Source organism: Mobula birostris, chromosome 20 (assembly GCF_030028105.1).
Source record: "Mobula birostris isolate sMobBir1 chromosome 20, sMobBir1.hap1, whole genome shotgun sequence".
Taxonomy (NCBI): domain Eukaryota; kingdom Metazoa; phylum Chordata; class Chondrichthyes; order Myliobatiformes; family Myliobatidae; genus Mobula; species Mobula birostris.
The window spans coordinates 39,172,861-39,186,272 of NC_092389.1; the positions used below are offsets into that span (position 1 = coordinate 39,172,861).

Consider the following 13,412-nt stretch of genomic DNA (forward strand, 5'->3'; position numbering starts at 1 on the left):
TATGGCCTGCTCCTGCCACTGATTGTGCCACCAGAATGACCCTGAATGCCACGAAGCTCTCCTTTTAAACAAACGTTGCTGATCTGTGACAAACCTCGTCGCTGTGGCCTGCTCCTGCCGCTGATGGGCCACCGCAATACAACCTGAGAATCTTTTTCTGTGAGCATATAGAACAGTGACTGTAAACAGGGTCAGTGCACAACACACTGTGCAAATGCAGATATGAATAAATAGCAATAAATAATAAGCATGAAATAACAACATAAAAGAGTTCTTAAATGAGTGTAGTTATCTCCTTTTGTTCAAAGGCCTGATGGTTGAGGGGTAGTAGCTGTTCCTGAACCTGGTGGTATAACAGCTTCTTCCCCTCTGTCATCCGGTTTCTGAATGGATATTGAACCCATGAACACTACCACACTACTTTGCAAAATTTCTGTTTTTGTATTACTTATTTAATTTAACTATTTAATATACATACAGTGCCTATAAAAACTATTCACCCCCCTTGGAAGTTTTCATGTTTTAGTTTTACAACATTGAATCACAGTGGAGTTAAGTTGGCTTTCTTGACACTGATCAACAGAGCAAGACAAAGTGAAAGCAGATTTCTACAAAGTGATCGAAATCAATTACAAATATAAAACACAAAATAATTGATTGCACAAGTATTCACCCCCTTCAAATCAGTATTTAGTAGAGTAGATGCACCTTTGGTGGCAATAATAGCCTTGAGTCTGTGTGAATAGGTCTCTATCAGCTGAGCACATCTGGACACTGCAATTTTTCCCCATTCTTCTTTAAAAAACTGCACAAGCTCAGTTAGATTGCATGGGGATCATGAGTGAACATCCTTTTTCAAGTTCAGTCACAAATTTTCAATTGGATTGAGGTCTGGACTCTGACTTGGCCACTCTAGGACATCAACTTTGTTGCTTTTAAGCCATTCCTGTGTAGCTTTGGCTTTATGCTTGGGGTTGTTGTCTTGCTAGAAAACAAATCTTCTCCCAAGTCGCAGTTCTCTTGCAGACTGCATCAGGTTTTCCACCAGGATTTCCCTGTATTTTGCTGCATTCATTTTACCAGCACCTTCACAAACCTTCCAGACCCTGCAGCAGTGAAGCATCCCCACAAAATGATGCAGCCACCACCACCTTTTACGTTAGGGCTGGTGTGTGTTTGGCTTACACCATATATAGAAACAGAAAATCAACAGCACATTACAGCCCTCAGGCCCACAGTGTTGTGCCGACCGTGTAACCTACTCTAGAAACTGCCTAGAACTTCCCTACCGCACAGCCCTCTATTTTTCTAAGCTCCATGTCCCTATCTAACAGTCTCCTCAAAGGCTTTTATATTCTATTCCCTTTGAACTGTATGTTATTTCCCTTAAGTGTGTTGGACACTTTACACCCTGGTTCGAAGAAACGTTGTCTCATTTCTACGTACATTATATATGTTATATACATTTATGCAGTTAAACGACAATAAAGTTCACTTGATTGGAGTTGAAGAGAACACTGGCAGGGATGGCAGCAGAGCAGCAATGGCTGGAATTTCTGAAAGAAATTCGGAAAGAACAGGATATATACATCCCAAAGAGGAAGAAGTATTCTAAAGGAAATATGAAGCAACTGTGTCTAACAAGAAAAGTCATAGCCAGCATAAAAGCCGGAGAGGGCACCTAATAAAGGAAAAATCAGTGGGAAGTTAGAGGATTGGGAAACTTTTAAAAAGCAACACAAGGCAACTAAAAAAGTCAATCAGAAGGTAAAGATGGAATACAAAAGTAAGCCAGCCAATAATATTGAGGAGGATACTAAATATTTCTTCAGATACATAAAGTGTAAAAGAGAGGTGAGAGTGGATATCGGACTGCTGGAAAACAATGCTGAAGAAGTAGTAATAGGGGATGAACTGAATAAATGTTTTGCATGTCTTCACTGTTCATGTTGTGTAGTTGGATGTTCAGAAGGCCTTTGACAAGGTGCCACACATAAGGCTGCTTAACAAGCTACGAGCATGTATATGACAGGAACGACCCTAGCATGACCAAGAACATAGAAATCTATCTCACATTACAGGACCTTTGGCCCACAATGTTGTGCTGACCATGTAACCTACTCTTGAAACTGCCTACTATTTCCCTACTGCAGAGCCCTCTATTTTTCTAAACTCCATTTATCCCTCAAAAGACCCTTTTGTATCCACCTCCACAACCATCGCTGGCAGTGCATTCCACGCACCCACCACTCTCTGTGTAGAACAACTTAGTTCTGTCATCCGCCTTGTACCTACTTCCAAGCACCTTAAAACTATGCCCCCTCGTGTTAGCCATTTCAGCCCTGGGAAAAAGCCTCTGGCTATCCACACGATCAATGCCTCTCATCATCTTATATTTCTCCCTCACCAGTCCCCTTCTTGCACGGTCACTCAGTTTTTGAGGATGGCCCGCTCTAGGCAGATTTACAGCTGTGCCATACTCTTTCCATTTCTTGATGATAGACTTAACTGTACTCCAAGGGATATTCAGCGACTTGGAAATTTTCCTGTATCAATTTCCTGACTTGTGCTTTTCTATAAACTTTTTGCGGAGTTGCTTCAAGTGTTCTTTTGTCTTCATGCTATAGCTCCTGTTAAGATACTGACTCACCAGCAGTTGGACCTTCCAGATACAGGTGTATTTTTACTACAATAAATTGAAACACCTTGATTGCACACCGCGATCTCCATTTAACTAATTATGTGACTTCTAAAACCAATTGGCTGCACGTGACGATTTGATGTGGCATACTAAAAAGGGTGAATACTTATGCAATCAATTATCTTGTGTTTTACATTTGTAATTAATTTAAATCACTTTGTAGAGATCGTTTTCCCTCTGAAACAAAAGTGTCTTTTTCTATTGATCAGTGTCAAAAAAGCCAGACTAAATCCACTGTGATTCAATATTCTAAAACAATAAAACATGAAGACTTCCAAGGGGATGAATAGTTTTTATAGGCCCTGTATATATACTTACTGTAATTCAGTTTTTTCTTTGCAATATTTATCACATATTGCACTGTACTGCTGCCACAAATTTAACAAATTTCATGACATATGCCTGTGATATTAAAACAGATTTTGATTCTGAGGTCATGATCTGTTCTTACTGCTACCATCAGGAAGCGGGTACAGGAGCCGTAGAACACACACCACCAGGTTCAGGAACAGTTATTACCCCTCAGCCACCAGGCTCTTGAACCAGAGGGGATGACTTCAACTCAATTTCACTTACCCCAACATTGAACTTTTCCTGCAACCCATGAACTCACTTTTAAGGACTATACAACTCATATTCTTAATATTTATTGCTCATTTATTTTTTCTTTTTTCTTTTATTTCATATTTGCACAGCTTATTGTGGTTTGCACACTGGCTGTTTGTCCATTTCTGTCGTGTGCAGGTCTTCAATAAAGGGACTGTTCCATGTTGCATCCCAATAAAAAATTACAATGACATATAGGTACTTTAATAATAAATTCTGAGGAGCCGAACTGAAACAAAGTAATGCTGCTGATGTGTCAGGAGAGGAAGTTACTGGCTTACCTTCAGGGTGTAACCCACTAGGCTGTTCCAGTGGCAGAGAGAGAACACGCGAAGTTGTGAAAACCTGTGTGTAAAAAAGCACATCAATGCAGATCAATCAGTTGGCAACTTCTCTCTCTGTTCCCTACCTCTATAGTAGGAAAGGAACCTGAATTCGGAGAACCAATAACTATCTGCACATTAAACTCATTTCACCGCACATTTCTTATCAACTTGGGTAGCACGGCCAGACATAGGAGCAGAATTAGGCCATTCTGCCATTTATTTTCCCTTTCAATCCTGCTTTCTCTCTGTGACCTTTGATGCCTTTACTAGTTAAGTACCCATGAACCTCTGCTTTAAATATACCCAATAAATTGGCTTCCACAGCTTATAACAGTAGGATAGAAGCTGTCCTTGAGCTTGGTGGTACGTGTTTCCAGGTCTTTGCATCTTCTGCCCAATGGGAAAGGGAAGAAGAGAGAATGTCCGGGGGGGGGGGGTGGGGGGAGGTTTGGTCATTGATTATGCTGGCCGCTGTATCAAATCAGCGAGTCCATTGAGGGAGGCTGGTTTCCATGATGTGCTGGGCTGCATCCCGAAGACATGGAGGTTGGTGGGGTGATTAGCCAATGTATGTAGGCAAGTGTGGAATCTTGGGCAGGGAGAATCAAAAAATGGATCTGCAAGGACTCAGTGGGCCAAACGACCTTTGCTATTGTCTCTCTTTCAGAGGTAGAATCCAGGTAAGAGGGTTGACAGGATTAAGGGGGGAATAAAACAGGATTAGTGAAAATAGGTGCAGACTCAGTGGGCCATAGGACTATGTTTAAAATACCGTATGAATGTTTGATGGCTCTGGGTCGGAACTCACTGGAGTTTAGAAGAATGGGGGGGATCTAACTGAAACTTAACAAATATGAAAGCCCTACATAGAGTGGATGTGAGAGGATGTTTCCTATAGTGGGGGAGTCTAGGCCTCAGAATAGAAGGATGTCCATTTAAAACATTGTTTTGCGGCAGCAGCACAATGACAATACATAATATTTTACAATATGAAATACATACTGTACATAAAACAAATTAAATTAAATAAGTAATGGAAAAAGGGAGCAAAGAAAAACGGAAAAAATAGTGAGTTTGTGTTCAGGGTCCATTCAGAATTTGGATAGCAGAGAAGAAGCTGTTCCTGAAACATCGAATATGTGTCTTCAGGCTCCTGTACCTCCTCCCTGATGGTAGGAATGAGAAGAAGGCATGTCCTGGGTGATGGGGGTCCTAAGTGACTGATGCCGCATTGCCTTTTAAAGACGTCCTCGATGCCCTCCTGGGGTATGACTCGATTCCTCTGCAGACTTGCAGTTCTTGTCCTCAAGTTTAAGTCCATTCAGAGACAGACCATTTCATCTCTCTTCACGGTACATCAGAGCCCTCATTTATGTCCCCCAGCTGAAAATACATCAGCTCTGACAACCTCAACCAATCATGTCGAAACCACTAATGACAACACTTTTGCCTTAACAAACCTGTTCTCTGTCAGCCAGCTTAAGGTGTTCTGGATTTTTTGCTGAACCGGAGGCTGCAATTTATTTCCAGGCCTGGCCCAGCAACGAGAGATGGTAACCTTGCGCCACAGTGTGGGGGTTTCAGCAGCTGCGTTCCATAGCTGACACACTCGAGCCATTCTGTTTCAAAATGCAGGATCAAAGATCAGATCAAAAGAACACCTCAGCCAAAAGATAGAGATTAGCTTTAACTGTCACATGTAAATCCAAATGCATTGAAACAACCAACACAGTCCAAAGAAAATGTGTGGCCTACAAATGTCGCACACTTCCAGTGCCAACAGAGCATGCCCATAACTTACTAACTCTAACCCGTACACCTTTGGGATGTGGGAGGGAAGTGGAACACCCAGAGGAAACACACATTCACACGGAGAATGTACAAACTGCTTGCAGGCAGTGGTGGGAATCGAATCCCCATTGTTGGCGCTGTAAAGCACTGTGCTAACCACGCTACCATGCCGTGTATATCCAGTCTGTAACTCTCAGGATGCAGCAGAGGCATTCTTGTTCTATCCAACTGTATGAAACAGAAATTTAAAGTCACCATCCCACCTCCAACTTCGAGCCCTCTCACGATCCTCCCACCTACCAAATCCAGAGTACTCCCAAGTTCATTGACGGTACAGAACACCCAAAGGGTTAATTAACTAGTATAAACCTGGAGCACCACACACCAAGTGCTGGAGGAACTCAGCAGGTCAGGAAACATCTATGGAAATGAACACATTTGACGCTTTGGGCTAAGACCCTTCATCAGGACTGAAAAGGAAGGGGGAAGACGCCAGAATAAAAAGGTGGCAGGGAGAGAAAGGAGGACAAGCTAGAAGGTAATATTGAAGCCAGGTAGGAGGGAAAGCTGAAGGACTGGAGAAGCAGGAATCTGATAGGAGAGGACAGTGGACCATAGGAGAAAGGGAAGGAGGAGGTGATAGGTAGGTGAGAAGAGGTAAGGGGCCAGAGTGGGGTCTCGAAGAGGGAAGGGAGTGGGGAAAAGAAAAAAATGTGAAAAAAAAAGTTACCCGAAGGAGTAATTGATGTTCATGCCATCAGGTTGGAGGCTCCTAGACCTCCTCCACCCTGAGAGTGGCCTCATTGTGGCACACGTCAGAACAGGAATAGGGATAGGAATTAAAATGGTTGGTCACCAGGAATTTCTGCTTTGGCGAATGAAGTGAGGTCCCCAATGTATACTGTAGCTGAGTGGTGGAATCAAAGGGGAGCTAATGGGAGTGCAGGGAGAATGAAATAGGATTGGTTGTGGGATTGGCATCAATGGGTGTTTAATAATTAGCACAGACATTGGGACAAAATTCCTGTCCTTGTCTAAATTCTGTACTCATCACCATCCACCTCCCATCCACCCCACCCTCCCCTCCATCTCCAAATCCCACTTTCATCAGCCCTACACTCACATGCCACTAGTCACCACACATGTGCGTCAATACCTCAACACAGAACATAGAACAGTATATCACAGTACAGACCCTTTGGCCCACAATGGTGTGCTAAACTTTTAACCCACTAAGATCAATCTAACCCTTCCCTCCCACATAGTGCTCCATTTCTCAGTCATCCATGTACCTAAGAGTTGAGAGTCGAGTCATATAACACTACAGCACAGAAATAGGCCATTCAGCCCATCTAGTCCATGCCAAACTAATCTGCCTAGTCCATTGACCTGCACCCGGACCATAACCATCCATGTACCTATCCAAATTTCTCTTAGGCGTTGAATCTGAACCCACATCTACCACTTGCACTGGCAGTTTGTTCCACACTTTCACCACCTTCTATGTGAAGTTCCCCCTCATGTTCCCCTTAAACATTTCACCTTTCACTCTTAACCTCTAGTTCTAGTCTCACCCAACCTCAGTGCAAAGAGCCTGCTTACAAATTACCCCATCTATACCACTCATAATTTTATATACCTCTATCAAGTCTCCCCTCATTCTCCTACACTTTAGAGAATAAGGTCCTGACCTGTTCAACTTTCCCCATAACTCAGGTCCTCAAGTCCTGACAACATCCTTGCAAATTTTCTCTACACTCTAAATATTTCTTATGTATCTGCCTCTACCACCACCCACACATCCATGCATCTACCACTCTCCAAGTAAAAAGCCTACCTCTGAAATACCCCTATACTTCCTTCCAATCACTTTAAAACTACACCATTTCATATTCACCATTTGGCCCTGAGAAAAGGTCTCTGGCTGTCCACTCAATCTATGCCTCTTATCATCTTATACACCTCTATCAAGTCACCTCTCATCCTCCTTCATTCCAAGAGAAAAGCCCTAGTTCACTCAGTCTATTCTTATAAGACATGCTCTCTAATCTCGGCAGCAACCTAGTAAATCTCCTCTGCACCCTCTCCCACCTTGGCCCCTCACCTGCAGAGACTTGGTACAGCTCCTCTGGATGACACCACGTAACGGAAAATATGAACCAACACTTCAATCGGAAGCTGTTGACCCCACTGGTCGACTTCCTCTTCTTTCTGGTCCTCTGGTTCTGGATCTGTTGCTTTGTCCTGACCTTCAGCACGTTCGGAGCTGGTGCCCCTCATCTTTGTTTTGGGCAGAGAGAGATTCACCGCACGGGCATTAGGCGTCTTGTTCAGCCGGCAGTTGTTTCTCTTGCCACTTGACTTTCTGGGCCTGGGCCTCCTCTGCCCATTGCCCCCATTGGAAGTCATCAGGAGCCTGTCACTGTCGGTCTCATGGACCGTATCATTAGTGCCATTGCACCGCCTTGTCCGCAACATTTTCTTCGCTGGCTTGGTTGTCACCCAGCTGCGTGATCCACCCCGACTTTCCACACTCCCTTCCCGGTTGCGAGATGCCTGCCTGGAGGTGTAGGGAGACAAACAGCCTCTTATCGGGGTGTCCCCTCTCAGTCCTCCTCATGAAATACTTTGGCTGGACAAGTCCTTATCCAACAGCAAAAGCACAAAGAGGAACGTCACAGTGTCACTAGAGAAAGAAAAAAAAATCATTTCACTGTTTGCTGACTGAAATCTCACCCGTGGCAGTGAGGTAAAATACTATATAGAACAGGCCCTTCGGCCCGCAGTATCTGTACCAACTACGATGCTGTTGCAGTGAGCGTCCATCATCGAAAGCCACTCCCCTGTGGTAGCCAGCGACTGGCCCATTTAAGAAGCATCGCAGTCCATCTCACTAGCTGCTGTTTAGCTGATGAGACCACGGCATCACTGGAGTTCACATCTAGCACATGGAAAGCAACCGCTCTCCTTTTGCTCTGTGGGTCACTGTGACCCAAATCACAGATGGTGCCACAGAAAGTGGAAGTTTGCTGCAGGAAGAGAGGGCCTTGCGCACAAGCAGTAGTAACAGAGTATAACTTGAAGGGTTTACTGAATGTTTAGTGCGTCTTACCTGGCAGATGACCAGGCTGGCTTAAGCTGACAGGAAGGCAACAGTAACTGAAATAATCACGCGTTACAACAGTGGTGTGCTGAAGAGTGTCTCCGAACACACAGCTCGTTGAACCTCAAAGTGGATGTACTATAGCAACAGAAGACCACACACGTACAGAAACACACTTCGTATATTTGGATGCCACAGTGGCGTAGCGGTTAGTGCAAAGCAATGGCAGCTCAGGGTGTTGGAGTTTCAAGTTCAAATCCAGCATCATCCATATGCAATCTCTGTACGTCCCACACGTGGAATGTGTGGGTTTTCCCTGAGTGTCCTTCCTCAGTCCAAAGACATACTGTGTAGGTTAAATGGTCATTGTAAATTGTTAAGTGATTAGTTTAGGGTTAAATTGGGATTGTGGGGGTTACTGAGGCGGTCGGCTTGAAGGGCCGATTCCACACCATCAGCAAAAGAGCTCCCAACCACTAAAGAATTTACTGGATACACAAGAAACAACGGGTGCTGGAATCTGGAGCAACAAACAATCTGCTGGAGAAACTTGGCAGGTCAAGCAGCATCCCAGTGGGGAGAGGAGTGGTAAGGAATCGGTGATGTCTCCACCCAATTCCTCACCAGTCCCCTAGCCACAGATACCGTTCAACCAGCAGACTGCTGCACACAGCACTGTTGTAACACGTGGTTATTTGAGTTACTATTGCCTCACAGTCAGTTTGAACCAGTCTGCCATTCTCCTCTGACCTCTATCATTAACAAGGCATTTTCACTCACAGAACTGCCACTCACTGTATGTTATTTGGTTTTTCACACCATTCTCTGTAAACTCTAGAGAATGCTGTATGTGAAAATCTCAGGAGATCAACAGTTTCTAAGATACTCAAACCACCCCATCTGACAACAACAATCATTCCACGGTCAAAGTCACTTTGATCACATTTCTTCCCCCACTCTGATGTTTGGTCTGAACAACAACTGAATGTCTTGACCATGTCTGCGCACTTTCATTCATTGAGTTGTTGTCACAGGATTGGCCGAGTAGATATTAGCATTGATGTGCAGGTGTACAGGTGTACCTGATAAAGTGGCCACTGAGTGTCATAATGAGAACAAAAGAGATAAGATGATGGTGAGGCCTAATTTGGAGTATTGTGTGCAGTTCTGCTCACCTACCTACAGGATTGAAAGTATCAGGGAAAATTTACAAAGATGTTGCTGGCACTTGAGGACCTGATTTATAAGGAAAGATTGAATAGGTTACAGCTTTATTTCCTACAGTGTAAGAGAATGAAAGGAGATTTGATAGAAGTTTATGAATGGGGATGTGATTTTCACAGACATATTTTTTAAACTCATTGTAAATATCCTCACCTCTCGTTCTTTCCTTTAATTGCAGAAGAGTGAGGAAGTCCTCCTTTGCTGTAAGATCCTGGAAAGCCATTCTGACAAATACAACATGATGAGCTGTTTGCATTACATCCAGGGATTCATCGAACTGTAGTGAAAAATATCCACGTCCTCTGACAGTGACTCTACCCTCCTTGTCACTGTTGCAGGAGCAAGCGGTATATTATGTATTGCGGTTGTGATGTCGTTTTTGTTTTTAAAGTCTTTAAAAGCAGTCTCTGCAGTAATGGCCATTGCTTCCTTGAATAAAAATCGCCATCTGTAAAAGGCTTCTTGTGTTCCAGTGGTCCCCAACCTCTGGGCTGCTGACCGATACATTGCCACGAAGAATGCAGGGGTGCAGCGGTAGTCGGAACACACCCAGCACTTCTTTAAGAAAAAAGCCAAAATAAAGATCATCTGGGCCGACATTAGGACATTAATTAGGGCGGCACTTAATTAATTAGCTTGTTTATTTTGGCTTTTTCTGGTGGTTGGTGTTGTGGTGCCGCTCCAGATTCCCTCTTTTAGTCTGTGCTTGTGTTTGGTGGCACAACAGACATACACACTTGTCTTTCACCAAGGTAAACAGAAATTCTTCTTCCTATTCTGGATGGGATTTGTAAGTTTTTGCCTTCTTTCGTGTAGCCTCCGCCATGCTATCAGGATATCACCAGCGAGTGTTGTATATTGATGTTTGCGACAGTTTATACTCTTATCTAATCTAATTGGTCACTTTGATGCAGCACAAGCTACGCTGAAAACACGGTGCATGGCGAGGGAGCTACACACGTGCACACTGGGGAGAAAGAACAGAACTAAAACCCCGCAACCCGGAAACAATCTCTCTTTACAAACAGCTTCCAGTAGTGAAAGGATTGCTATATTACCATTATCCTAATTAGTATTACTTATTTTTATAATGCTCACATTACAGCAGTATTTGTGTATTTATTTTTGATCTTTTTCAGGATCTACTGGGAAAGTCTCAAAGATCGACCAGTCGATCACGATCGACAGGTTGGCGACCATTACTCTACACCTTCTTATCCTATGTCATCCCTTTCTAATGATTTAATATTATTTCTTATAAACGTTTCCACACTCCCTCCTCTGTCTATTAACCTATCTTTCCGATACACTGTATATCCTTGGATGTCCAGCTCCTAATGGCAGACATTCTTTAGCCAAGTTTCAGAGATGGCCACAACGTCATACTTGCCACCCTGTAGATGAATTTCAAGATCGTCTATTTTATTAGTGTCAAATATAACACTTTGACACAAATATAACACTTTCAGTCCAGCATTTGTTGCTTTCTGTTGTAAATCATTCCACCTACTGTGATTATGCCTCATTTCCTGCCTAGCCTTTCTATCATCGATGCTGCACGCCATCTTTGATTTATTTATTTTCCCCTTCCTCAGCCCGATCACTCCGGTTCCCATCCCCATGCCAAATTAGTTTAAACCCTCCCTGACAGCTCTATTAAACCTGCATGCTAGGATATTGGACCCCTTTGTGTTCAGGTGTAACCCGTTCTTTTTGTACAGGTCATATTTCCCCCAGAAGAGGCCCCAATGATCCAGGAATCTGAAGCCCAGTCTCTCAGCCACGCATTAATATGCCTGATCATGCTATTCTTGTGCTCATTAGCATGTGGCACAGGCAGCAATCCTGAGATTACTACCCTGGAGGTCCTGCTTTTCAGCTTCCCAAATTCTGTCTTCAGGACCTCCCTCCCTCTTTCTACCCATGTCATTGGTACCAATGTCTACCAAGACATCAAGCTGCACCCTCTCCCTTCAGATACGCTGCACCCGATCCGAGACATCCCATACCCTCGCGCCTGGGAGGTAACACACTAAGTTACCAGCCAGCTATCTATCCTGGAAGGCAAGCTTTCACAATGCTGTGGAAGGACGAAGTCTTAAACTTAGTGAAGAGCTGGACCTTCTCTGTAATTGGCTTGGCTTCCAACATGCCACAAGGGTTAAGGCAGTGTACACTGCTAATGCAGCTCTGGGTCTAAAAATGCTGGGGCAGAGGCTGGTCAATCGAAGAATGTCTTTTCAGCAGTCTCGACAACTTTCCAAAGCTCTCACACAGAACCGTGGGAGCTACTGGAACGTGCGGATCTGTCGTTGGAACTACAACCAACAAAAAATGAGGGTTACCTACCAGGACTGAATTTCTCAGATGCTGTAAGAGGAATGAACCCCACAGTGGAGAAGCGAAACAAGATGAAATTCATCTGCCGATACACAAACTTTGAAATTACCCTAGTTTTATCCGTTTAACTTCTGGCAACACCTCATTCAAAGAGAGGTCATCAGCAGAAAGACGGAAAACCAAAACCCCTATCACGATCAATAAAAAGAAATAGAAAGCTCTGCCACAGACAATTACCCGTCCATAAGAAACTTCACTCCCTAAAGGAAATGCAGCGGTTTCAGAGAAAAACCACTGGCAGCCTGGCAGCACTTTCTAAAAGAGCACTCAGTATGTTTCACATCTTGTGCTTCAATGGGACACCAAAGGACGGTAAGGCTATCATACACTGCACTGAGAGCAACAGTGACCAGGACATATCAGTGCTACATTTAGGGCCAGTACCTTGGCTTCTACCGGTTCCAGCATACCCACAGCAGAGTACGGTGAGGAGCCAGATGATCGTCCGTCAGATGTAGCTACTTCTCAGGCACAGAGGTATGTGGGAAAGGGTTCCAAGGCAACCGGAGAAGATAACTTCACTTGCCCCATCACTGAACTATTCCCACATCCTATGGACTCACCTTCAAGGATTCTTCATCTGTTCTTGATATTTATTGCTAATTTATTATTATGATTGTTTCTTGTCTGTTTCTTTTTTTGTACTTGCAGTTTGTTGTTTTTTTTTGCTCATAGGCCATTGTCCGTCCTGTAGGGTGTGGTCTTTTATTGAATCGATTGTGTTTCTTGCATTTACTGGGTTTGCCCACAAGAAATGAATCTCAGGGTTGTATATGGTGATAAATATGTACTTTGTTAATAAATTTACTTTGAACTTTTTCCCCCCTCGGCCCTTTAACAGCAGTGTGACGAACTCACTAAGTGTGTTATCCACAACATTCCCAGCATCGCAGAAGCTCTAAAGCAGAGGTTCCCAACCTGGGTGTACAGACCCCTCAGTTAATGGTGGGGGTCCGTGGCATAAAAAAAGTTGGAAACCCCTGATCTAAAGTGAATCCATGCACAGATCCAGGGCCGTCACGTGGACTGTCAGGGGCTGCACACACACAGTCATCCGGGACTCCAATACCCTCCCTGAGTTTCCACATTGCACAGGAGAAGCACGATACAGAACTGAGCTCATCTGCAATAACTAAAAAGCTTTTGAGGGTGGAAAGAAAGACAAAAAGAATGAACCTACGCTCACCTCAATGTTACTCACCTCCTCACCAAAGTCTACACTATGACAGCCATCAGGACTCAGACTAGAAATCAACCCTCT

At 43.9% G+C, this 13,412-nt stretch overlaps 1 protein-coding gene across 1 annotated transcript in view; it reads right to left on the minus strand.

Moving 5' to 3' along the window:
• LOC140185541 (F-box/LRR-repeat protein 6-like) overlaps window positions 1–8,044 on the minus strand; it is a 45,677-nt gene extending 37,633 nt beyond the window's left edge. The window contains 4 exon segments of the mRNA XM_072238876.1: window positions 3,589–3,652; window positions 5,094–5,252; window positions 7,529–8,025; window positions 8,027–8,044. Coding sequence (XP_072094977.1) covers window positions 3,589–3,652; window positions 5,094–5,252; window positions 7,529–8,025; window positions 8,027–8,044 — 738 coding nt within the window.
• Between the last annotated feature and the right edge of the window lie 5,368 nt (window positions 8,045–13,412).